This window comes from Callithrix jacchus, chromosome X, assembly GCF_049354715.1.
Source record: "Callithrix jacchus isolate 240 chromosome X, calJac240_pri, whole genome shotgun sequence".
NCBI lineage: Eukaryota > Metazoa > Chordata > Mammalia > Primates > Cebidae > Callithrix > Callithrix jacchus.
The window spans coordinates 62,792,333-62,819,729 of NC_133524.1; the positions used below are offsets into that span (position 1 = coordinate 62,792,333).

Consider the following 27,397-nt stretch of genomic DNA (forward strand, 5'->3'; position numbering starts at 1 on the left):
CTGGGCCATCCACACATGGTCTTTTCTCTACCTGGGACATTTGAGTGCTCTTCTCCCTACCTGCACAGTCGTTCTTTTCCACAATCCAACTTATCCTTTGGAAATCAGTGGAAACACCACTTTGAACTGTGGTTCCTAATTTCCACAAAAGATTTCCTCTGTTTTTCTATTATGGCACTGCTCAGGGTCTCTCTTGTACATTTTAGTTTTTCTGTTTTTCGGTGCCTTGAGAACAGGGCCTGGTTCTACTGCTCTGTTCCAACCATAGTTCCTTAAACATTGTATTCCATTAATACTGGGTGAATTGAATGAATTTTATATGAAGCTCCTTAATCTGGAGTCTTATGAGTTCCATGGATAGAATTTGAAGTGGGAAGGATATATGAACTTGGAAAATACTTATTTGTTTTTTACCAGCCTTTCGTTTGTAATTTAGCCTTTTGTTCAATTATGAATGTAGGCAAATAAAATAAAATAAAGGCAGCAGTAATAGCAGCACCCATGACTTTGTTACCAACTCTTAGGCTGTGGAGTGTTTTCCTGGATTCCACCGTTTTCTTTAGTTTTCTTAACTAACTCATAGAAGTTTATATAGAAACTATCTAATATACATTTTTTTTTTAGATGAAGTCTTGCTGTCACCCAGGCTGGAGTGCAGTGGCGTGATCTTGGCTCACTGTAACTTCTGCCTCCTGGGTTCAAGTGAACTCGAGTAGCTGGGACTAAAGATGTGCACCACCACGCTTGGCTAATTTTTGTATTTTTAGTTGAGATGGGGTTTCACCATTTTGGCCAGGCTTGTCTTGAACTCTTGACCTCAAGTAATTTGTCCACCTCAGCATCCCAAAGTGCTGGAATTACAGGCATGAGCCAGCACACCTGGTCCCTAATGTACAAATTTTTTATATCACGATTATTGTGTATTTCTCAAAATATTATTTATGCTCAATAGACATTTGAAATTACAGTGGTAATAACCAACTAATAAGACCTAGTGCTAAGTAATTACTTAATATGATAAGAAGCACATATTAAATTTTGATAACTATTTCAATATGATTTTGTCTTATTGTATCTACGTTATTTCATACATTTACAAATATTCTGAGAAGGGGTCCATAGGCTTCACTAGACAGGCAAGAATGATTCATGGCACAAAAAAACGTCAAGATGTCAAATGTCCCCATCTTTGTATGTATATACTATGCTATCTCTATCTCTGATATCCCTTTGTTTCGTACCCATTCGTTTAGCCAACATCTTGTGTGAGTACCCAGTGAGCCTTGAGAACTGGAGAGAGAATTCTAAGTAAGAGGTAAACTTTGAGGTGAGATTGAGGTCTATTCTTCTAAAAAACCCACTGCCCTCTTTCTATTCTCTCCTGTCCCTTCAGTCATTGGTGTTTTGAAGTTACCCTGACCAAGCTCAAGGGTGATTTGAAGCTGGATATAGCATGGTGCCCCTCAAATTCCAGCCTACCTGGCCCCATGTTACTTTATGAGGGCCCATTTTATAGGGGTCACTGACTTGGCAGAAAGCCTAGGGTAGTACCAAATCAAAGTGGCTAACCTTGCCTTACTCCCACTGGGGTACTTGCCTTACTTGTTCCTGCCTTCAGGGCCTTTCCTGTCCCATTGTCAATCCTAAAATAGATTTCCTCCTTGGCTCCCTAGTGAGATTTATTTACAAAGTAGTTTTCTGGGCCTGATCCTCATCATAATTGTTTATATGGCAAAATGGCTGCCTGACCCCCTCTTCCCTGCTGCCTGGCCCCTGTGTTCAGGAAAGTCCTAGAGGTTCAAAGACTGATAAGGTTTAATGTCTTACTCACTCCATGGGAATTTGCATCTTTGGCAAAGATGCAATACTATATATCTAGTGCTTTCCCTCAATACTATAAGTAGTATGTGACCACCTTAGAAAATGTATATTAGATGGGTTTTTTTTTGTTTTGTAGTTTAAAGGGGAGAAAGCACATATAAGATCACCACCCCAAAACCAAGCCTTACTAATACTTGGACATGATTCCAATCATCCCTTGATGTATACATTTTACAAAGTTGAGCTCATGGGCTGTATGAAATATTGTTTACATTTCCTCACTTAATATTACTAAGTGTCTTCCCTGGGCATGAAATCGTCTTCATAAAGGTTTTGTACAACAAGCCATCTTGTGGCTGTACCATATATATGATTTAATCAAAATGTCTAATAACTAAAAATCAATCTTTGATTTCTTTAATGGGAGACTTTTGTACTCTGTAAGAGGAATTTAGCACATTAGTTCACACTGTGAGGTTTGGATTTAGACCTGCATTGAAACCCTGTGTCCCCTACTTAATCGCAGTGTGACTTTACACAAATACCTATTTCTTTATCCCCAATGTGAAGATAATACTCTTCTTTACAGGGTAATTATTGATATTACAGGGCTACTACATATGAAGTGCCTGGTGAGTAGCAAGTCTTAATACAGGAAAGCTGCTGCCTGTTACTGTTACTACTGCTCCCATCACTACTGAGTTTTCAGCCAAAGGGACAAATCTCTAATTATGACATTTCAGCTGTCATTGACCTAGGCTAGTGGATCTATTTGTAAAGGTGGTGGGTATTTTTTCTAGTTCCCATGAAATCATGTGTGTTACTGTCTCTTTTTTTGGTCTGGGCCTGTTTCTGGACTTTTGTTCCCCCATTGACTTGGTTTTGGTAGGACCTCTATGCTGCCCAGACCCACCTCTGCTGAGGCCCCTTTCCCCTCTTGTGCCTAGGAAAGCCAATGAGACATAAATACAGGAATCATTAACAATGCAAGGCAGCCTATAGGACTACAGACATCAGCACTGAAATGGTCCTTGGACTATTTACCTAGTTTAATTGGCTGCCTTCCATCCCATTCCTGCCTTTGCATAGGTGAGGGAAACTAAGGCCCAGGAAAAGGACAGGAGTTATCCAAGGCTATAGATTTGACCAGTTACATGTGAGGCTTGGAATCCAGTGTTCTTCTTTGTTTTCAATTTTTATTTTAAGTTCAGGGCTACATGTGCAAGTTTGTCATTCAGGTAAACTTGGGTGATGGGGTTTTGTTGTACAGATCATTTTATCACCCAGGTATTAAGCCTAGTACCTGTTAGTTATTAATGTTTTTTCCTGATCCTTTGCTGCCTCCCACCCTCTACTTTCTAGGTGTCCATGTGTTCTCATCATTTAACTCACACTTGTAAATGAGAACACAGGGTGTTCTGCAACCTCTTCCTCCCGGGTTAAAGCAATTCTCATGCCTCAACCACCAAAGTAGCTGGGATTACAGGTGTGCACCACCTTGCCTGGCTAATTTCTGTATTTTTAGTAGAGACGGGGTTTCATTATATTGTCCAGGTTGGTCTTGAACTCCTGGCCTCAGAGGTGCATCCCCTTGGCCTCCCAAAGTGCTGGGATTACAAGTGTGAGCCACCGTGCCCAGCCTGGCATTGGATTTTCTGTTCCTGCATTAGTTTGCTAAGGATGATGACCTCCAGCTCCATTCATGTTCCTGCAAAGAACATGATCTTGTTTTCTATTGCTGCATAGCATCATACATTTTCTTTATCCATTCTACCATTCATTGGCATTTAGGTTGATTCCATGTCATTGCTATTGTGAATAGTCCTGCAATGCACATGTGCATGCATGTGTCTTTATAATAGAACGATTTCTATTCCTTTGGGTATGTACCCAGTAATGAAATTGCTGGGTTGAATGGTAGTTTTGTTTCCAGGTCTTTGAGAAATTGCCACACTATTTTCTACCATGGTTGAACTAATTTACACTCCCACCAACAGTGTATAAACGTTCCTTTTTCTTTGAAATCTCACCAGCACCTGTTTTTTTTTTTTTTTAACTTTTTAATAATCATTCTGACTTGTGTGAGATGGTATCTCATAGTGGTTTTGATTTGCATTTCTCTAATGATGTTAATTTTTTTTTTAATATGCTGCTTGGCCACATGTGTGTCTTCTTTTGAAAGCATCTGTTCATGTCATTTGCACACATTTTAATGGGGTTGTTTGTTTTTTTCTTGTAAATTTGTTAAAATTCCTTATAGATGCTAAATATTAGACCTTTGTAAATTGCATAGTTTGCAAATATTTTCTCTTGTTGTGTAGGTTGCCTGTTTACTCTGTTGATAGTTTCTTTTGCTGTTCAGAAGCTCTTTAGTTTAGTTAGATCCCATTTCTCTAATAAATCATAAAAATAATAAGATTCCAAGGAATACAGCTAACTAGGGAGTTATTTTTGGCATTTTATTGTTTTTGCTTTTGTTGCAGTTGCTTTTGGCGTCTTTGTCATGAAATCTTTGTCCATTCCTATGTCCAGAATGGTATTGCCTAGGTTTTCTTTGAGAATTTTTATAATTTTGAGTTTTACATGACATTTACATTTAAGTCTTTAATCCATCTATAGTTGATTTTTATATATGGTAGAAGGATGGGGTTCAGTTTCAATCTTCTGCATATGGCTAGCCAGTTATCCCAGCACCATTGATTGAATAGGGAGTCCTTTTTCCATTGCTTGTTTTTGTCGACTTTGTCAAAGATCAGATGGTTGTAGGTGTGCGGCTTTATTTCTGGGCTCTCTATTCTGCTCCATTGGTCTCTGTGTCTGTTTTTGTACCACTACAATGCTGTTTTGGTTACCATAGGCCTTTAATATTTGAAATTGCTAGCATGATGCCTCCAGCTTTGTTCTTCTTGCTTTGGATTGCCTTGGTTATTCCAGCTGTTTTTTTTTTTCATTTCCACATGAATTTTCAAATAGTTTTTTCTAGTTCTGTGAAGAATGTCATTAGTAGTTTAATAGAAATAGCATGGAATCTATTCTATAAATTGCTTTGGTCAGTATCACCATTTTAAACTTTTTGATTCTTTCTATTCATGAGCGTGGACTGTTTCTCCATTTGTTTGTGTCAATCTCTTATTTCTTTGAGCAGTTGCTTATAGTCCTCCTTGTAGAGATCTTTCACCTCCCTAGTTAGCTGTATTCCTAGGCATCTTACTCTTTTTGTGACAGTTGTGAATGGGATTGCCTCCCTGATTTGGCTCTTGGCTTGACTGTTGTTGGTATACACGAATGCTAGTGACTTTTGTATGTTGATTTTCGTATACTGAGACTTTGCTGAAATTGTTTATCAGATTAAGGAGCTTTTGTGCTGAGACTATTGGGTTTTCTAGATATAGGATCATGCCATCTAGAAACAGGGATAGTTTGACCTCCTCTCCTCCTGCTTGGTTGCTCTTTATTTCTTCTCTCTCTTGTCTGGTTGCTCTGGCCAGGATTTCCAATATAATCAACATGAGTGGTGAGAGAGGGCATTCTTGTCTTGTGTTGGTTTTAAAAGGGAATGCTTCCAGCTTTTGCCCATTCAGTATGATGTTGGCTGTGGGTTTGTCAGATGGCTTTTTTATTATTTTGAGGTATTTTCTTTCAATACCTAGTTAACTGAGAACTTTTAACATGAAGGGGTGTTGGATTTTATTGAAAGTTTTCGTGCCTTTTTTCAGATTATCATGTGGAACCCAGTGCTCTTTATCCTGCTATTAATTTGCCTATGTAATTGTTTACCAGTGTTGTAGATAATCCAGGTTGTAAATCAGAGGTGAGAAGAGAACCCTGTGAGCTGAAACTGGCTAGTATAGATGGAGAGGCTTTCCTGGAAGAAGTACAGTTATCATTTGCTTGCTCTTAGTTGTAGGCTGATATGCATTTCTTAAAAAAATTTGAGACAAAGTCTCACTTTGTTGCCCAGGTTGGAGTGCAGTGGTGCGATCTCGGCTCACTGCAACCTCTACTTTCTGGGTTCCAGCAATTCTTATGTCCCAACCTCCCAAATAGCTGGAATTACAGGTGCACATCACCATGCCCAGCTAATTTTTGTATTTTTAGTAGAGATGGGGTTTTGCCATGTTGCCCAGTCTCATCTCGAGCTCCTGGCCTCAAGCAATCCACCCACCTCAACCTCCCAAAGCTCTGGAATTACAGACATGAGGCACTGTGCACGGCCTACATTCTTGTCTGCTCCTTGGTAAGTATTGCTTCATGGCTGTATGGTTTGGTCTTCAATAAGCTGCTTGGGAGCAGGGGTTGTGTTGGGTCAATATTCTTCCCTCTTCTCCATCAATATCTAAGTTGCTCTGGCTCTTAGCATCCTAGTTCCCTCTTCTGTGAATGAGCAGAGACACTTACCCCAGGCTCTATTGAACACAGAGCCAGATGACTAACCTGCCTTCTTTGATCTCATCTTAGATCAGTGTGCGTGTGACCACCATGGATGCAGAGCTGGAGTTTGCCATTCAGCCCAATACCACTGGCAAGCAGCTATTTGACCAGGTAAGAGGGAGACTCCTAGCTTCCTCCCCTTCTCCCAGTAGCTTCTACCACAATGCTGACCATCCATGCTTTTTGCCTCTTGTCAGAGAATCTCTCCTTCTGTTCACTCCAAGATAGGTCAAAATGAAGGCTGATTCCAGCCTTAATATAAAAGGAGACAAAGTTTAACTTTGAATAAATGTTAACTCTCATCTGTATTAGCTACAGACAATAATTTTCCCACTCTATGTAAATAAGAACTCAAAAGGCATCCCCAAGCTGTCCTCAGATTTCTAGCCCTCTCCTACCCCTGTCTCCATTCTACTCTTGTCTTTTCTCTCACCCATCAGGAGTGTTCACAGGAATAGAATTACTCATTTGAACACAGCCTCCTTTCTTTCGTCCTCTTCCCAACCCTGGGGAAGTTCTCACACAGTAGAAGGACACAGAGAGCAAAGAAGAAAGGGAAGCAAGAGTACTTGGAAAATCCATCAGGGTGACATGCAGCCTCAACATTCTGGACAGTAACTCACACCTCCACCTCATCAGAGGCGGGTGGAGAAATGGGATAATTGCCTGTCTGGTGAGGTCCCAGTCTCTGTAAATGGGAGCCTCATTTTTACTCCTAGAAGTCTGGCCAGAGATGGCACATTCCCTTGAATGCTTTAAGTGTCTGTAGCTCCCATCTCTTTATTACAACATGCAGTACATACTTTCTGACAATAATGATTCACAATGAAAGGATACCCCTTGGTTTGGAGATGAGAATGACCTCTTCACTATGGCGAGTAAGCAGTTATCTTCATGGCATCCATGAATACTGTATGCTAAGTATTGTGGTAAGCATTTGACTTCCACAAAGCTCTGTGAGTGCATGAATTAGCACTGACACATTTTACAGATAAGGACACAAAATCCTCATTTTCCTAGTTAGACCTTGGGAAATTATTGAACTCTGTGGGTTGGTATCCCCATCCAAAAAAAAAAAAGTCTATTACTTACCTCACAGGATTTTTGTGAGTGTATTATGTTTTCTATCTTACCTGTTACTCAAAAAACTGATTATAGGGGCATATAAGGATGCCTAATCCAAAAGATAAATTAGAAATAGATGAGAAAGATAAGAAAACACAAATAGGGAAGAAAGCATCCAGTATATAGTAGAGAAGTAGTAAATGATAGATCCCTTTCTAATATTATGATGCTTCTTATATTATTAATTGAGCTGGAATTAGCCTGATGTAGTGGCTCATGCCTGTAATCCTAACACTGAGATGAGAGGATCGCTTGAGCCCAGGGGTTTGAGACTAGCCTGGGTAACATAGCAAGACCCTATCTCTACAAAAAATTTAAAAATTAGCCTGGCATAGTGGTGCACACCTATAGTCCCAGCTACTCAGGAGTTTGAGGCAGGAGGGTTGCTCAAGCCCAGGAGTTCGAGGTTACTGGGAGTTATGATTGTGCCACTGTGCTTCAGCCTAGGTGACAGAACAAGACTCTTTCTCTAGAAGAAAAAGAAAAGAAAAGAAACAAAATAGTAAAGAAAAATAATGTAGAATTGAGAGAGTCAGGAGATGTGCTTAATGATCCTCAGAATATCTAACTTTATGTTTACGTGGAACTTACTTCTCTGGAGTTTGTTTTGTGTTTGTTTTACTTTGAATGGCAAAGTATAATGATTGCTACTTAATTTCTGAAACTACAAATTAGTCTGAGGAATATTTAAATACAAGTTTATTACAATTAAAGTGATATACTTGCATTCACATAGCTCACAAGTGATTACAGTGCTAGTCTGGAATGACTAAATGCATTCTAATTATAATTGTGTTTTGCATTTTCCCTTCACATGCAGGTTATATTAGAGAACTTTTAAAGGGACAGCCTAGTGAAATCAAAAGGGCCTGGATAGAAAGTCATGAATCTTGGGCCCCAGGGCTGAGTCTGTCACTAACTCTCTGTGATACAAACATTTCCTTTCTTTGGGTCTCAGTTTCTCATCTGTGCAATGCCTAAGTTGTTTCTCAAATCTGTTATCTCTCAAAAAAATTATCTCTAGCATTTATTTGTGTATTCTATATCTCTTTCTCTCCCATTTCCGTTCCCAGTATTGGGAATTCAGACAATCCTTTTCTGTAAAAAGGAGAGAAATGCATCACTTGAGTATGACCAGCTGCTGGCATATGTGAGGGGGTAGGACTAGTTGTTAGGGGGATCATCTATGCCTTGACAGGCTTTTTTCTGTCTCTAAGACAAAAGGAGGGAGGTATCCATAGAACACATAGGCTTTTGGGCCCTTTGCTTTAGACAGCAGTATCATTCTGGATAGCAGCTATTTGAGGGGGATGGGGTCAGTCAGTGCAGATTTTATGGACCAGCTGGGAGCCAGAGGCTCCTTTGACATTTACCTATACTCCTTCCAAGAGCCCTGATTCTACTCATTCCCCCTCCCAAACCAGATGATGCTATCTCCTACCCTCAACACTGGGGCTTTGTACATTTGCATTGCAGGGGGATGGCTGTGTAGGGTGAGAAAGGCGTGATTTGGAGCCTGGGGCAGAAACATTCTTGAACAAAGAGGTTTATTAACTTCAAAAAGCCTCAGTGCCTGGTAGTGTTTTGTTGGTGTTGGTTTGGTTTGTGTGCTGTGGGTGTGGTTTTGAGGGAAGCCCAGAGACTAGGGAACCCTGGCCAGATTTGTATGTTAGTTCTGAATGCTATTGCTTCCCAAACAAAGCCTTTGAGAGACTTGGAAACCAAGAAGTCTATGACTTCCCATCAGTGTTATCTTGAGAAGAATTATTTGTTGAGCACATGCTATGGACTATCCTTGGCTAGGTGCTTTAATCCTCACAATGATCCTGCCTCTGTGAGGTGAAAGAACATACCCTAGTCATGTAGTTAGTAAGTTGTGATACAGAATTTGAAATACAACTCTGATCACAAAACTGTACTTTTCCTGCACTGCACTACTCAGTTTGGGATGATTGAGAGTATTTAGCTTAGAGAATACTCAAGGAAGATATGCTTTCTGTCTTCAGACCTCTGAAGGATTGTCATAAGAAGGAAGGGGACAGTCACGTTCTGTGGGTCAGAGGGACAGAAGTGGACCCCATAGGTGAAAAAATACAGGGAAAAAGATTTGAACTCAAGGAAATGAGCATTTGGCCCTCTTGAAGCCAAGGCAGGTCAGCCCAGGAATCAGTAGATGTAGTAGATGTATATGTTCATAGGCAGTTGGGGAATGTGAGCTCTTCTCTCTCTAACTTGATGAGGAATAAGGGAGGAAGTCCGTTCTGTCTGGCCCTTGGGACCCATCATTAAAGGAGGCCCTCCTGGTGGAGCCTGGCCTGGGAGGAATGAGCTAGACTCTTTGAGTGGAATTGGCAAAAGCTCTACAGCCATCCTAGAACCCAGCAGTCATTTGGCCGATGACCACATAGGAAGCCAACCAGAGAGGGAGTACTCCTTGGCGCAAGCAATAAATAATAGGCAACAATGGGATACCATAGCATGAAGAGGTCCAGGGCCTGGTGGGAAAGGAAAGTAGGGCTCACAGTTTCTCTCATTCACCTCTCTTCTTTTGAGTGTGCTTTCAGCTAGAGGAGAGAGAGAACATGGTTTGCTACAGTGATTCTTTCACTTGCTTGGACTTCTAAAGCTTTTGGTCTTTGATTACCTAGGTGCCACTAAGGCAGTGCCCAAAGATAGAGGTGAAATCTCAAAGCATCAATTCATTCATCTGTTCACTGATTCATTCAACATTGACTGAAGGTTTACTCTGTCAAACACCATCCCTGTTCTTCAGGAACTGGGAGTTCCTTACCTATAAAGGCATAGAAAGGAACATGCAACTCTCCACACACAAGGAACGAAATAAACTGCATTGAGGCTCAGATCATATGGGGTGGTATATAAAGCATAGGTTTTAGAATCAGCCTTGAGTTTGAATTCTGTCCTGTTACTTAGCTGTGTGACCTTGGATGGCTCATTTAGCCTCTCAGGACTTTCCTTTCCTTAGTAAAATGATAATTATGCTAATCTCAGAGATTTTGTGATTTAATCCCCAAATAAGTAAAGTGCCTGGTGCATACCAAGCACTCTAATATTGGTGATTCTTATTAAGGACTAAATAAGTAGGTGGCATTGCCCTGAGAGTTCAGATGAGGGAGCTATGAAGTCAGGAATTTTTCTGGCTCAGTGAAGTACTTAGGACTTGAATACTGTTCATTGAGGACAGCAAACTTTTTTTTTCTTTTTCTTTTTTTTATTTTATGAAATAACTAATCTCTATTATTATAGTAGGAGGACCTCCATCTTGTAGATGAGGAACTGAAGCTTACAGAGGTGAAATTATCTGTTTAAGGTCATATAGCTAGGAAGTGGTATAGCCGGGGCTTAAACCAGGGCACATAGCATTTCCAGCTTTCCCAGTGCTTTTTGTCAGCTGTCCTCTGGAACCTTCTTCCACTTAACCTGCTTCCAAAACTTAGAACCCTTGCTAGTTTGGGCATGCTGGCTCATGCCTGTAATCCCAGTGCTTTGTGAGGCCAAGGTGAGAGGATCACTTGAGGCTAGGAGTTTGAGACCAGCCTGGGCAACATAGTGAAAATCCATCCCTACAAAAACTTAAAAACTAGCTGGGCATGGTGGTGCATGCCTGTAGTCCTAGTTACTTGAGTGGTGGAGGCTGGAGGATCACTTGAGTCCAGGAGTTCAAGGTTACAGTGAGCTGTGATTGTGCCACTGCACTCCATCTTGGGTAACAGCAAGACCCTATTAAAAAAAAAAGATAGAAAGAATCTTAGAACCTCAGCTGAGTATGTTCTCTGCTATAGAATAGGCGGGCACTTGACTACAGGCAATGTGAAATAACAGAAACAGCAATAGTGGTAGCCCATCTTGGTGCTTTCCAGTGGTGCAACGATTTGCTTTCAGGTGGGTGGCTCATATAGATGCTGCAAAACCTGTAATGGTATCTCGAGGGCCTCAGGTGTTTGGGCATTGATGCAGTTTTGCATTGTTTCTCACACAGTTCTTTTCTTGTGACTCCAGCATTACTTCTTCATTCTCCTCTAGGGGTGTGTGTGTGTATGTGTGTGTTTCTTTTTGGGAGAGACGGGGTCCACTTTGTCACCCAGGCTGGAGTGTAGTCATGTGATCTCACTGCAACCGTCACCCCCCGCCCCCACCCCCAGTCTCAAGTGATCCTCTCACTTCAGCCTCCTGAGTATCTGGGCGACAGGTGCCCACACCAGCTATCTTTTTGTATTTTTAGTGGAAATGGGGTCTCACCATGTTGCCTAGGCTGGTCTTAAACTCCTGCGCTCAAAGGATCTGCCTGCCTCAGCCTCTCAAAATACTGGGATTACAGGCATGGGCCACTGCACCTGGTCATGCTCTGGGAGATTCAAGAAGAGAATCTCTGAGCTCCTAAGCTGACCTGATCTCCCCTCCACTCTACAGACCTCAGATATATGTTTCCTTCACATGCCAAAAGGAGGTAAAGGGTTTTTTTTTCTTACTTCCAGAAGCTTCTGATAATTAATGAAAGTTTACTCAGAGGCAGATCTTTTCTTTTCACTGGACCTCAGTTTTCCAGTTTATGTTGCTTGAATCCTGTAACTCTACACAGTCATGGAGCTGAGTAGAATACACAGCCTCCAGTTTCTTAAGCTAGTGTCTTAAAAACTGAAGTCCTAGTTTCTTTAGGTGTATGTGGCAGGTTCCAGGAGGGACACAAAGCTGTGAGGTGAATGTGATCTAGTATTCTAGAGCATTAACTTTATTTGTAATAATTTTAAAAAAATTCATTATTTATGGAGTAGAATATAAAATTTACACAAATAATGAAGACTAATCCTGAGGCTTCAAATAAATTATAGCTGGCTTTCAGCCATCTACCTATTATCTCCCCCTGCCTCTCTGTGTCCTTTGGGTATATCCATTCATTATTTTCTGCTGCTTCAGGATTTTTTCCATGGCAGCTTTGAGAAATACTGGCTAAGATCAGATAAGCTGGCTGTCAGGTCAAAAGGAGCCAATAAAGAATTTTCTTTTTCCTCAGGGATAGAGCCATTTCTTGGAGTGGAATGATAAGGACCCTAGTCACTGGAGCCACAGAGGTTATTCCTGGAACTGGAAGCTAGATGCTAAGCTCTCACTTGAAAATAAGGTTTCTCTTTCCTCTGGAATGGAGGTCTCAACTAGAAGCAAAGCTGAAAGCAAGAAAAACTTGGCTTGGAAAAGGGGTTTAGAGTTGCCTGATAAAATGGTTCACAGCACCCTCATGGGCCTTAGAGATTTCCTTGCAGCCTGGAGTCAGGAGTCATCCATTTTTGTTCTTTGTTCTTTTTCAGTTTCAACTCTGATTTCAGACCATATTTCCTTCCTGCCATATCCTCAGTTTCTCACTTTGGGACTTCAGTGCAGGCTGAGAGGTATTACTCATCTCTTTAAGCCCTAGAGCTTAAGGAAGTGGAAAATTTATCTTTCTGGTTTCTTTATGTTCACAAAGGAAGAGACAGTGCTCAAAGAGATCAAAACCCCCCACTGAGCCTGAATTCTGTGTTTGTTTGTTTTTTTGACACTGCTTTAGGTTTTACTTTGTCCAACTTCTCAGAGTTACTCTGGATCTCAGAAATACTTTAGTCACCATGATCCTCCTTCTCTTATCACAACCCTACCCCCACCCAATAGTGAAACAGACAATGTGTTGCAAAAAGAGGCTAAGGGGCTCACTCCTGGGATTCTGGGACTGGCTGCATAGTCTGTGCCTACCTCACTTCCTTTCAGTGTTGGAGTCTCTGAGCCTCTACAATTAGTCTGTTAATACAGGCAAAGCCCAGTTGCTGCTTGCCTGAGACCATTTTATGTTCTTACAACAAGACCTGGGGCTACATACTTTATAAAGAAAAGAGGTTTATTTGTCTCATAATTGTGGTGGCTGGAAAGTCCAAGAGCATGGCACTAGCACCTGCTCAGCCTCTGGTGAGGGCCTTTGTGCTGCTTCATAATGTAACAAAAGGTCAAGTAATTCACAGGGACAGGGTCCCCATAACCGAAACACCTCTCATTACACACCACCTCTTAATGATTCAACCTCCCAGCACTGCCACTTACAATGAAGCATCAGCATGAGTTTTGGTGGTGACAAACCACATCCAAACCATAGCACTGCTCTGCTACTTCTGTTCCCAGTCCGTTCTCCCCCACATGACCTAATATCCTGGCCCTTATGGTCCAGCTTCTCTTCAGCATCTTTAGTGGGTCTTCTCTCTCTCTCTCTCTCTCTCTCTCTCTCTCTCTCTCTCTCTCTCTCTCGGCTACAGTGTTTCTTGGATATTGCCTCTTCCCATCAATTGCATCTGGACACAGTATTCTTCTGCAACCCTGTGGAAAATGATTAGAACTGTTAATTAGGCCTTAGGCCCTATTTAGGATCTAGGATGAGACAAGAGGTGCTTTAAAAAACATTTTCTATTCACAACCACCCACTACCTCTATCCTCTGGAAAAAGCCAATATTACATTTCAACATAAACATTCATATTTCTCCATCTGGAACTTTCTGACAGTTCCTGCCGCCTATTGACTTAGAGTCAGGAACTCACCTGGCCATTGAATTCTGTCAGGCTTTTGAACTTTCCCCATTACCTCCCACCCCCACTGATCTTTTCTAAACATGTTCCTAATTATCCAAATCAACAAAAGGTAGTTGTGAAATGGGATTGTTTTTATTAACCATTTGCAAAATAACCTTGTAACTTAATCAGTAATCAGTACAATGATAGAACGTAAGAGAAGAAAGAGATCATTGAAGCCATACCCCCATTTTGGATAGATAAGGAAGCTGAGGCCCAGAGAGGAAATGTGCTACCTTAATATCACATAGCTAATTGAAGACAGAAGTGAACATTTTGCCCAGGTTTTCTGATAATTGATCCAAGCTACGAAAGGGAAGGGTGACCTGCTGAGCAATGAAGGTTGATGAGTTGGGGGACATGGCTTCTCCCCAAAGTGGTTGTTGCTTTGGTCTAGTGGGAATGCCAGGAAGAATATCTCGATGCAGAAGTGATCAAAGTTTATTATCTGGATAGTATATTTGGGCCGAAAGAGAGACAAGGCAATTAATCACTTGAGAAGCCCAGGAGTTCTAAGCTCATATGAGCACTCGGCATTAGGAGATAGTATGCTAGAGAAGAAAAGGTATAAGCTTTAGAGTCAGACACATCAGGGTTCTATATGGCTCTGTAATTTTGTTATTTTAGATGCATTACCTCTCTAAGCCTTAGTTCCTCATCTATAATATGGGTATAATTGCTCTCTCACAGGGTTGTTTACTGTTCAGTGCCTGACACATTTTTGGTGCTTAGTAAATATGAGCTACTTTTTCCCTCGGGGCCTCTGAGCTCTTGATTGTAAACTCTGGGTGTGACTGTGGGTCCTGACTTTAGATGCATAATAGAAACTTTGCAGATACAGTGTTGGTGTGTATATGTGTATCTTTGAGAGAGAGAGAGAGAGGGAGAGTGTGTGTGTTTTGAAGGGAGATATTAATTTGCTCGTAAAGGAAGGACATCAGCAACACTGGGTCCTTGTTCCCTGCTTCCATCTCCAGGTATATTTCTATGATTCTTTACTCAACTTACCCTAACCTTCCACTTGCATCCTTCCCCTAAAAAACAAAATAAAGAAGACTGCTTAATACCAGTCTGACCTCATTAGGATGTGGCTCAGCTTCACCGCTGCCATCGACAGTGGTGGGTATGCTGGGGTTGAGCTGACAGCCAGACCATTAACATGCTAATGTCAGGGACTAGAGAACAGAGCTCATCTGTCTTCTCTTGGCAAGCCTCCCTTTCCTGCCCACTGTTTAGCTAGGAGGCTCGGGACAATAGGGGATGCCTCAGCTACTACACTGAGAGACTTACCCTATTTCTACCCTAATTTCCACCCTAAACCTGTGTAAGAGTAATCATGACTGGACTCTTATCAGAGTTGAAAAGAATCTTTTCAGAACCCAGGCACGCCACGGTTTCAGGATCCTTCACAGTCTCTACTTTGTCTTCTCAAACATTCTTTATTTGGGGTATTGTAAATGGAACTCAGTCTGAAGGGTGTGGGTATTAACCCCAGTTGCTAAGGATAAAGGACAATATATGGGAGCAACCCAAGAGAACAAGATGTAGGAGTTAATCCAACCATCTTCACCTTCAGTCTTTAATCCATCATGGAAGTGGGAACTGGCACGACATTTTAGAGGGAGGGAGGAGGTGGCAGAAATTACTGGATATGCATTGATTTGGGGTCAAACAGATCTGGTTTGAACCCTAATTCTGTCACTCACAACCTGAACATTTGGCAAATTATTTTATGTCTTTGAACCTCATTTTTGTTATCTATAAAATGGACCTAACTGTAAGTCTATCATAGGGCTATTGTGAAAATTAAAGGAGATGATGGATGTAGGGTTCTTGGTATGTGTCAGTGCTCATAAGTAATGATTCCTTTCCTACCTCAGCAGTACTTTGTGCAGAGAGGTGCCAACATCAGTTCTTCATTGCTGCTTGAGTGTATTTTCTTGCCAGACCCTGAGCACCTTAAACCCTTTAATAGCAGAGATCATATTGGCTTCAAAATTTGTGTACTCTGTGCCTTGCACGGGGAGGTATTCAATCAATGATTGGTTGTTTTGGTTTTCTCTTCTAGGTGGTGAAAACTATTGGCTTGAGGGAAGTTTGGTTCTTTGGTCTGCAGTACCAGGACACTAAAGGGTTCTCCACCTGGCTGAAACTCAATAAGAAGGTAACTGCTTATTCCTCATTCCTCTGTTGGATTTAGAATTATTTTCTTTTCCAGAACTTTCCTGGGAGGGTACCATGTGCTAATTGGCAAATCCTGGATACCTAGGACTGTGTTCATGACTGGGTGGTCTGCTGACCACCTGGATCAGAATAAAGACAGAGGATTCAGCCAAAGCAAAGCTCTTGCTCTGTCTCCATTTTGACTTCTAACAATGAGAATGGTCAGCATTCAAAGAAGAAGAGACTCTTCCCTTTCTACTGGGAACTCTAACTTGAACTTCATTTTGTTTTGGATCAAATCCATTTGTGGCTCCTCAAGAGTGGATTGGTATTCCGTTCATCTCTTCCAACTCAATGGCTTTAGGATATTTGTTAAAAAGAGCCACAGATTCTTGAACTAGAAAAAAAAAACTGAAAGATTTCACAGTCTTATGCTGCCCCTACTCCAGCAGTCAACTGATGCCTGAACCTCATACAGATGTTTCCCTCTTTCTTGATCTTTACCTCAACTGTACCCCAAATGGGGTCCATGCAAGCTCTCCACCACTCCAAGCAGCATCTCCACAGAAACTTGGTAGCCTTCCATCTTTGTGTCCACAAACTGGCTGGCCTTGTCCTAAGAAGTCTCCATACTGTCCTGAAGTTTGCTTCTCTGATTATGTCTAGGAGTAGGTACCCCACCTTCTGCTGGTAGAGTCTTATTTTCCTAGAGTTGAGTCTTTTTCTGGACAAGTGTGGAGCCAATCTAGTAGTCCATTTCAGGCTTTAAAAGATGATCTAATTTGTGCTCTTGTCTAGCCAATTCTCAAGCCTCAGTCATACATCCTAGTCCTTACTTTGCTAATTTATGAAGTTGGAGGAGACTTATAAGACGAGCTTAAAAGAAGAGCTTATGCCTACCCTCAGAATTTGGGGTAGTTGGATATAGTCAGATAAAAGTGGTTTGAAGACTTGTGATCATCAGTTGGTATTAAGGTAATTTCAGGAAGAAATTCCCAACTGAAAGTGATTACAGACATGGAATTCAGTCCCCAATGAAAGTGATGTATTGTTTTTCTTAATTTCCAGGAGGGTTCCCATCCAGCTCTTTAAGATTATGCAAATTGATGATTTTCAGTGTTTCTCCTCAACCTATAGCTACTCCATCACCCTTAAAACCTATTTTTTGAGATCTCATAACCCTTACTGTTCCCAGGTGACTGCCCAGGATGTGCGGAAGGAAAGTCCCCTGCTCTTTAAGTTCCGTGCCAAGTTCTACCCTGAGGATGTGTCCGAGGAATTGATCCAGGACATCACTCAGCGCCTGTTCTTTCTGCAAGTGAAAGAGGGCATTCTCAATGATGATATTTACTGCCCACCTGAGACTGCTGTGCTGTTGGCCTCGTATGCCGTCCAGTCTAAGTATGGTGACTTCAATAAGGAAGTGCATAAGTCTGGCTACCTGGCCGGAGACAAGTTGCTACCGCAGAGGTGAGGTGGTTCTCTGCCCTCCTTTGCCTTGGCCAGAAGGGGCTGCAGCCCGCAGATGACCAATTTCTGTCCCACAGGGCATGCCAGATCTGTTCCTCTTCATTAAGGTCTGTCTGAAGACTGTGTTATGCTGCTCACGAAACATTTGCATATAGTGTCACACTCTGTTGTTGTTTTTCTGCCTTTCCAAAGAAAAAGCCTTTTCCCTCCTCTGTCTACCTGATTACAGAACTTTATTACCCCGGAGGCAGGTGCTTATATAGAACCAGAGGTTCAGTAATTTCTTTCACCTCTCCCTGGTTCTGTTTTCTCAGTACTTTTGACTGAGAAAGTTTATATGAGAAGTTCACAGGGGAGAGAGAGAAATACACAAACCAGGGACAAGGGGAACTCAGTCTTTTAATATTGACAACTAGTGTACAGAGCTTTCTTGCTTTGTAAACTTCAAAGGTGAAAGCTCTGAAACACTCATTTTTGTTTTTGCATCACAATAACACACAAAATGAACAAAGCAGGTATTGTCTTTATTTCCCAGCTGCGGACATAGAGGTGCAGAGGTACTCACACTGACTTTCCACATCTGCTGCAGTTCATCTGAGGCAGAGCCAGAGCCAGACCTGGAACCTTAGCATCTTAATATTTTAACACTGACTTTTTTCCTACTATACCCAATAGCCATTTCCATAGTCTTTTGGATTAGAAGGAAAAGCTTTGCTTCATTCTGGGAGCCACAGTCCCATTGGAGCTATAGTATATATGCACAACATGCGTAAGATATTAGGGATAGTGGTTGTACCCTGGGGACTCTACCAGAGTCATTGCTATGATATCTGAGAGGGCATGTTTAAAGCAAACCTTTTTTATAATCTGGTAGGTCTGGGAGGTTGGACCTGTTGGTTTTTCTCAAAGCCATCAAGACTCAATTCTTTGCTCTGTAGCCAAAGGCCATCCTTTCATCTCTGAGCACTATTGTTATAAACATAAGCTGTTTGTCCCAAGAGGATCTAGGAGAGAGTGTACCTGGCTCCATGAGGTCCATCCCTACTGTTAGCCTCTAAAGTCAGCACAAACTTCTGATACATTACTGCTATGCTTAGGGACTACAGCACATCATTTAATTTTGTGGATAAAGGTACAAAGGAAGATGTTCCTTTTGTTTTTGATCATCCAGTGTTGTAGCTCTCTTACCTTTCAGGCAATTCTTTATGTCTAGTTTTATACATTCTTGCTATAATTTCAGTCCACTTCCAGTGTGATCTCAATTGGTTGACTCTGCATCCTCTTTGCATCAAACCTGTAGAAAGCTAAATGGGCTTCCCTTCTCTCCTGCACAGGGGCTTTGTGTTTTTAACTACTCATCACTTATTGTCTTTCCAGAGTCCTGGAACAGCACAAACTCAACAAGGACCAGTGGGAGGAGCGGATCCAGGTGTGGCATGAGGAACACCGCGGCATGCTCAGGTAAGCTTGCCCCAGCAGTGGTGGGCCTCACTTCCCTTACAGGGAGAATGATAATGCATTCTGAGAAGAAGAGACGGATGACAAGGGACATTGGTGGATGTGGGAGAAAGAGGAAACAGGGACAATAGAAGTCAAACTAGGACCATTACAGGGCTGTTTTTTGTTTGCTTGTTTTGTCGAATGGTAGTAACTGGTAGCCCAAACAGTTTTGACTATCAAGAAATGGAGGGGACCTCAGGATGTCCAGGAAGCTGCTGGGCCACCAAGGACTACCCCGCTCCTCACCAGAAGGAAATGAGGAAGGAGCTCTTAAACATGACAAAGCATTTTTGAGGGTTGTCTAGTTGCAGAACAAATATCATTTTGCCATCACTACACTCTGAGCCCTGCTAAAAATGTACCTGTATAAGAGGCTGTCATAATGAATGAGAGAAGGAAAATTGCTCCTATGGCAGCCAACATGCCAGAGGCCAGCAAGGGTCAGTCCATCTTTATTCCCTTTGGGAGCATAGACCCTAGGTTTTTGCTAGGAGATTTTGCTTTGCAAAACTCATGTTGTGCTCTGTTCTCTATCATCTACTTGCTTTTTATCCACTTTCCCACTCCTAACAGCAAAATCCTTGTCAGAAGTACAGCGCAAGCAGGCTTTCTCTCTCTGGGTCTGACTCCCAGGCTTCGTTTTTGACCCGCAACTCTGTGTCATTTAGGGAGGATGCTGTCCTGGAATATCTGAAGATTGCTCAAGATCTGGAGATGTATGGTGTGAACTATTTCAGCATCAAGAACAAGAAAGGCTCAGAGCTGTGGCTGGGGGTGGATGCCCTGGGTCTCAACATCTATGAGCAGAATGACAGGTATATCTCAGATCTCTTTTAGTTTGTTTAGGTCACTTTTACATCTAGGTTTCACCTTTCACCAAGGAGCATGGCCATACCTCTTGGGTCTCACCTCAGTTCTTTTGTCTACCTAATTTAGTCCAGCCCAGATGATTTCACAACTTCCCTTAGGCCTCTAAATCCTGTCTTGACTAGACTCACACTGTCAACTATAATAGTCACCAGCCACATGGGGGCTATTCAACACTTGAAGTGTGGCTACTTTGAATTGAGATGTGCTGTAAGTGTAAACTACACACTGGACTTTGAAGATTTAGTGTAAAAAACAGAATGTGAAATGTCTCAATATTTTAAAAAATATTTATTTACATGTTCAAATGATAATATTTTAGATATATTAGGTTATTTAAACTTACTATAATTTTATTACATCTATTTCTTTTTACTTATTTTCATATGGCTACTAGAAAACTTAAAATTATATATGTGGCTGGGTGTGGTGGCTCATACCTGTAATCCCAGCACTTTGGGAGGCTGAGGAGGGTAGATCACCTGAGATCGGGAGTTTGAGACCAGCCTGACCAACATGGAGAAACCCTGCCTCTACTGAAAATACAAAATTAACCGAGCGTGGTGGCACTTGCCTGTAATCCCAGTTACTCAGGAGGCTGAGGCAGGAGAATTGTTTGAACCCAGGAGGCGGAAGTTGTAGTGAGCCGACATCGTGCCATTGCACTCCAGCCTGGACAACAGGAGCAAAACTCTGTCTAAAAAAAAAATTACATATGAGACATTCATTATGTTTTTATCAGATCACGCGGGCCTAGTTTATTTTATTGGGATATGTAATTGGTCTCATATGATGATTATGTGTTTGACCTATAATCCACTCACTGTAGTCTTATCTCACTTGCCTATATTTTTCACTTCATGTGCTCTTGGTGAGGATGGAGATCAATAGATTATTGTTCCATATAACTCCTGAATCTTGGAGTTCATTATTTACCTTCTCTCTAACTTTTGTAAGCTTGGTAGAAGAGACTCAGTTAAATAGAGCTGGGGATTCCCTTGAGGAACTGTTACAAGTTCCGTGCCTCAAACAAAAACATAACAAAACAAACTTGAGATGAGGAATCATATGTTAGTTGTATCAGGAGATCCTTTAGTAAACTCTCAGTGCTGGCAACTGGCCTGGTGGCATGTGATGACACTGGCTGAGCTGGCACTGAGTCTGTCTCCCCCAGAGAGAAGTGTTTGTTTGGCCAGGCTCAATGGCTCATGCCTGTAATCCCAGCACTTTGGGAGACTGAGGCAGGAGGATTGCTTGAGCCCAAGAGTTCAAGACCAGCCTGGGTAACATAGTAAGACCTCATCTCTATATATTTAAAAAAAGAGATAGAAACACAGAGGCTTGGGTGTGACAGTGAGGGCAAGCCACCAGTACTCTATGTCCTTCTTGTCTGGCCCTTGTCCTGATGTTATTGGTTTCCATTTCTACAGACTGACTCCCAAGATAGGCTTCCCCTGGAGTGAAATCAGGAACATCTCTTTCAATGATAAGAAATTTGTCATCAAGCCCATTGACAAAAAAGCCCCGGTGAGTGATTCCTCTTTCTGATCAAGACTGGTATTTGCCAAGGCCTGCATAATGAACAATCATGCTATTCTATTTTTGTCTTCCTTTTCTGAAGGGTGTGTGTGTGTGTGCACGCACGCATGTGTGCACGTGCATGAACAAGAAACATGAATAGAGATTGGGAATGGAGGGGGATGTTGAAGCCAAGAAATGGCCAGCAGACATTCTGTACCTGTTACCACTCTGCTGCCTGTTTCCCTCACTGTGGACGAGGGAGAGCCACAGGCAGTCTTAAGCACTGCTTCTTAGCTATTGTCTCTGCTGCATTGAGGTTCTGGGGTGGAAACAGAATGCATCTCATATTTCCAAGCCCCTGAGTCCCAAAAGTGGACACTGTTCACATATTTGATTGTTTTTTTTAAGATGGACTATTGCTCTGTCGCCCAGGCTGGGGTGTGGTGGCATGATCTGGACTCATTGCAACCTCGGCCTCTCAAGTAGCTAGGATTACAGGCATGTGCCACCATGCCTGGCTGATTTTTGTAGTTTTAGTAAAGACAGGGCTTTTTTGTTGGCCTGGCTGGTCTTGAACTCCTGACCTCAGGTGATCCGCTCACCTTGGCCTCCCAAAGTGCTGGGATTACAGGCATGAGCCACCGCCCCCAGCCTTTGATTTCTTTTTTATTGTGGAGAAAGGGCTCTGGCCAGAGAAGTCCAAATCCAAAGATTATCCTCCAAACTTCTTGGTAGAACTTTACTGCTGCCCTCTCAGACTTTTCTCCAGAGCAACCCAAGACCAAGAAAGTGCTTTAAGATCACTCATTTCTCTAACAAACACACTTGCCACACTTCTTACCCACTTAGTTGCCTGCAGCTGACAAGACCAGACAGCTAGTGATTGTGGGTAGGGTGGAAAACTGAGCTGAGGATCTCCTCTTCTGGGATACCTCATGTCTAACAAGGCCCAATGACCATGCTGAGCCTGACACTTTTAATGAAGGCTCAACCATTCTTCTCTAGCCCTGAGGTGTCTGAACTCCTGCTATGGACTTAACACATATTGTCTCCTCAAACCCTCAGCAACATGGTCAAGTAATTAGTAAATAGCATACTAATTTTATGGCTGACAAAACTGAGGTTAGAGAGATCTAGTGATTTGCCCAAGATCACACCACTAAAAATGGTAGAGCTGGGATTTATACCTAGGTTATTTGACTTTGAGAGCCTGTGCTCCCTCCACTGTACCCCAAGCTAGAGACAGTAGCAATGTGTGGTCATTGGCAGAAGATGCGATAGCCAGCCCATCAGCTGGTGACTTTGGTCCAGAGATATTTGTAGTAACAGACTCAAACACACTGGATTTTCTTGTGTGTTTTCTTTTATTGCTTCTGTGCTCAACTTTTATCAGAAAAGTTAAGTAACCATGCCAGCTGAGATCAAGGGCTCACTTTAAAAACAACAACCAGGACAAGCAGTGATCAGATTTATGTGTTTATATATGTATTTGCAGCCTACCTGTTCCAAAAAGGATATAAGGGGCTGAGTGTAGGATTTGCTTTTAGGAGATTATAGAAACCGTCCAGCCACCCATACCGCACCCACCAATGTATTAATCAGGGATCATTTGGCTTCCAAAAGAGGTTACCTGAGACCCAGCATGTTCCCTAATTAGCAGAGAAAGTTTGCATCCTTCAACTTGATTAAGACTAATTTAGGATGCTTTTCATAAGAAAAGATAGAAATAAATTGTGATTTAGTGGGAAGAACACAGGTTTCAGAGTTAAGAAACCTGGGTTTCTAGTCTTGGGTCTGCCTGCTATCTGATCCTGGGCAAGTCACTTCACCACTCTGATTATTAGTCTTCCCATCTGTAGGGCAGGAGATAAGATTAAATATTCTTTCCAGTGCTTTTGGATTTAGCTTTTCAGAAAGCAGAAGATCACCTTCACCTGTCCCTTCAAATTCTTTCCGATTGCTAATTTCCCACCAGGACTTCATCTTCTATGCTCCCCGGCTGCGGATTAACAAGCGTATCTTGGCCTTGTGCATGGGGAACCATGAACTATACATGCGCCGTCGCAAGCCTGACACCATTGAGGTGCAACAGATGAAGGCACAGGCCCGGGAGGAGAAGCACCAGAAGCAGATGGAGCGGTAGGTGCTGCACACTGATGTGGGGGACCGGGGCCAGAGCAAGAAAGCTTCTCAAAGGTGCTAAGTCAGGACATGAGGCCAACCTAGGACTTCGTATATGAGAGGTTAGATACCAATATTCACATTTATTCAGAAAAAATTTACCAAGTTTGAGGGGTAGCTTTTACAGAGCTGGATCTGGCAGGAACCTGCCCTGTAGGACCTCACAGTCTAATAGCAGAGAGAGGAAAAACAAAATAACCATAACTCAAGGTACAAAGGTCCTGTCACTCATTCACTTAATAAATATTTATTGAGCAGTGAATAAGAAAAGACCAAAAATCTTTGCTTTTGTGAAGCTAGCATTCTAGTGGGGAGGAGACAGACATAATAAATAAGCAAAGTATGTGGTACATAAGATGGTTAAGAAGTGCTATAGAGAAAAAAATACAGAAGAGGGATGGGAAGAAGGGTAAGTCAAGTATTTTGAGGGCTCAAATGGAGAATATTTCCTGGAAGAGGTGCTAGGGCAAGAAAAAGCAAATACTTATTCCAGATTTGTAACAAACTCTGGGAAAAAGAAGCCTAGAGCTGGGCTTTATGTCAGGCAGAATTATACCTTAGGATTGATGCCCTAGCCATAGAGATTACTAGACTTGAAGCACTTCATTCCAGCACGGAGCCAAAACTTGTCTCCCTACAAGGTAGATAGGGCAGATCTTATTGGACCGTTTTGTACATAGGGGAACAAAAGCAAAGCAGTGACATAGCTAAGGACACCCAGTGAGTTTGTGGGAGATCTAGGATTCCTCACTCGGGAACATTGACAGAGCCCCGTGTACACCGCCCTATGTGGGGCTATGATATAAAGACAATGGTATAGAGCTAAGGGAGGGTGGCCCAAACTCACAATCTCTGAGTGTGTTGGAAATGTGGGGCTGAGAGACCCAGAGGCAGCAAGCCTTGGAATTTCCCAGGCTTTTTTTTTTTGAGAAGAAGTCTTGCTCTGTCACCTAAGCCAGAGTGCAGTGGTGCCATCTAGGCTCACTGCGACAGCCTCCCAGGTTCAAGCAATTCTCCTGCATCAGCCTCCCAAGTAGCTGGGACTATCATGGCACCACCATGCCTGGCTAATTTTTGTATTTTTAGTAGAGACAGGGTTTCACTATGTTGGCCAAGCTGGTCTTGAACTCCTGACCTCGTGATCTGCCTGCCTCAGACTCCCAAAATGCTGGGATTACAGGTGTGAGCCACTGTGTCCAGCCTCCCCAGGTTTTTATAGAGCTTTGCTATCCTGTTCTATCCGTTTTATCTCCTTCCCTAGTGCTATGCTGGAAAATGAGAAGAAGAAGCGTGAAATGGCAGAAAAGGAGAAAGAGAAGATTGAACGGGAGAAGGAGGAGCTGATGGAGAAGCTGAAGCAGATCGAGGAACAGACTAAGAAGGCTCAGCAAGGTGAGGCTTAGAGTCACCTTGGAGATTGTTTTTTTTTTTTTTTTCATGCCTAACTCTGAGCTGGAGACCCTTTTGCCTGACTCAGACAATGTAGTTCAGGTGTGGCTACAGACTAGAAGAAGGATGCACAAGAATAGAGCTCAGAACTTTCTGCCAGCTTTGTCCTGGGGTGGGGCATTTCCAGGAGGAAAGCGAGAGTGTCTTTATCTCTGTGCTCTTCACTGCCTTCTCCCCTCCTTTTCTGTCCAGAACTGGAAGAACAGACCCGTAGGGCTCTGGAACTTGAGCAGGAACGGAAGCGTGCCCAGAGTGAGGCTGAAAAGCTGGCCAAGGAGCGTCAAGAAGCTGAAGAGGCCAAGGAGGCCTTGCTGCAGGCCTCCCGGGACCAGAAAAAGACTCAGGAACAGCTGGTAAAGCTGGAGGATGGGCTGGGATTGTGGGACCTGAGCTTTCTTCCTTGTCTGCCTACTTACTAATAGCTACTTTTGGTTACAAGGTGGCTCTTTAGAGCAGGCTACCACTCCATGGGCCCCCAGCAAATAATTAGTTCAGAAAAAAGCTGATAAGTCACTAGTGTGACCCAGAGATTTTTGCAGTCTTCTCTAACCCTTAGGTTTTGTTCACTTTTTTAACCCTTGGGTATCTGAGCTGATTGACCTGACAAAGGAAAGGGAAGGAGGAAGGAACAAAAGGGACTCATACTTAAGTTCCTACTGTATGTTGCTGTGTTGGCAATATTTCCCTTCTCCTTACTTATTTCTTCTTCCCAGTAACCGTATGGGATTAACCTCATATGAGGTAATATGACTAGATAAGGAAATTAGAGCTCAGAGAAGAGATTCACCAAAGGTCACACAGTTGTGGCTAAATAAGGATTAGAACCCATTTCTGCCTCTATTTGAAAGCTTTGCTCCATGAAATCATATGCAAAACTGTGTGTCTATGCATTTTTTGGGGAATTTGGCATCCATACTTTCATCACAGTTTCCAAGGATTCTGTGACTCAGAATTTAAGAACCTGCGGTCCAAACTCCTTGACATACACCCTTCACCTGTACTGTCAGAGGTGGGAGTAGAGGGAGCCAAGATCTGTCTCTCAGGAGGAAGCTGTCATGGGAGATTTACCAAAGGTGTGCATAAGCTTTTCTTCCTTGTTCAAATCACCTTGTGACACTTGAGTGTCTTTCCTGTACTTGTCCTGGGAAGAATCTTGGTGGAATCCTGAACATTCTAGGATATCAGGAAAGGATCTACCACTTCAGGAAGTGACCCAGTGATGGCCAAAGCTTTACTGAGGCCCCTACTGCATACTTGGCAAGAGGGGGAGGGGTAATGATAATGAGGAAGGGACAGAGATGGCATGTTGTTTGTCTTCAGGAGGCCTACTGTCTAGGTAGGGGAGCTCTGACTTATAAGGAAGTGGTGGTCAGGGAAGATGGGACTGGAATGAAGTGGTCTGGTAAAAGACTCTCTGAGGCAGCAAGCAAGTGGAACGGTAGGTTCCTTACTAGTACCCCAGGGGAGCTGGAGTTGAGGACACCTGGGCCCAGAGGACCAGAAGGCCCAGGTCTCACAGGCTTCCAATTTATCCATAGGCTTTGGAAATGGCGGAGCTGACAGCTCGAATCTCCCAGCTGGAGATGGCCCGACAGAAGAAGGAGAGTGAGGCTGTGGAGTGGCAGCAGAAGGTAAGATACAGGGCCTAGAGCAAAGCATTGAGGGAATGGGTACCATATGCATAGGTTACAGCTCCTTAGATTCCCTATGGTTTGGGCTCCCTCCCTCTTTCATAATTCCCACTGCAGGCAGCATGGGAAAAGGCACTCGTGGTTTACTCAGATACTTACTGGAGTTCTCCAGTGCCTCCAGGAAGTTGATGTAATTGCTCCTGTTTTATGGCTGAAGAAACTAAGGATCAGGCAGATGAAGTGACTTGTCCTACTCGGTGTCTGGCTCTTGCCAGACTATTCTAGGCATATATAGGCTGCCATAGTTTAAGTGGTCTGAGGGTTTTTGTCTCCCATCACTGGACAGGCCCAGATGGTACAGGAAGACTTGGAGAAGACCCGTGCTGAGCTGAAGACGGCCATGAGTACACCTCATGTGGCAGAGCCTGCTGAGAATGAGCAGGATGAGCAGGATGAGAATGGGGCAGAGGCTAGTGCTGACCTACGGGCTGATGCTATGGCCAAGGACCGCAGTGAGGAGGAACGTACCACTGAGGCGGAGAAGAATGAGCGTGTGCAGAAGCACCTGAAGGTATCCAAGTAGGGTCAAGGAAACTATATACATTGATTTAATAGTCCATGGCATTCCCTA

General features: G+C 42.7%; 1 protein-coding gene across 2 annotated transcripts in view; it reads left to right on the plus strand.

Annotated features, from left to right (window-relative positions):
- MSN (moesin) overlaps positions 1-27,397 on the plus strand; it is a 70,620-nt gene that overhangs the window by 40,455 nt on the left and 2,768 nt on the right. For both annotated transcript variants that reach the window (XM_035288976.3, XM_035288975.3), the window contains 11 exons: positions 6,280-6,363; positions 16,053-16,148; positions 17,343-17,617; positions 18,995-19,078; positions 19,786-19,932; positions 21,415-21,511; positions 23,481-23,644; positions 24,948-25,078; positions 25,328-25,488; positions 26,674-26,766; positions 27,113-27,337. In XM_035288976.3, the coding sequence (XP_035144867.1) occupies positions 6,301-6,363; positions 16,053-16,148; positions 17,343-17,617; positions 18,995-19,078; positions 19,786-19,932; positions 21,415-21,511; positions 23,481-23,644; positions 24,948-25,078; positions 25,328-25,488; positions 26,674-26,766; positions 27,113-27,337 (1,536 nt within the window). In that variant the 5' untranslated portion in view covers positions 6,280-6,300. The remainder of the gene's footprint in view (positions 1-6,279; positions 6,364-16,052; positions 16,149-17,342; positions 17,618-18,994; positions 19,079-19,785; positions 19,933-21,414; positions 21,512-23,480; positions 23,645-24,947; positions 25,079-25,327; positions 25,489-26,673; positions 26,767-27,112; positions 27,338-27,397) is intronic.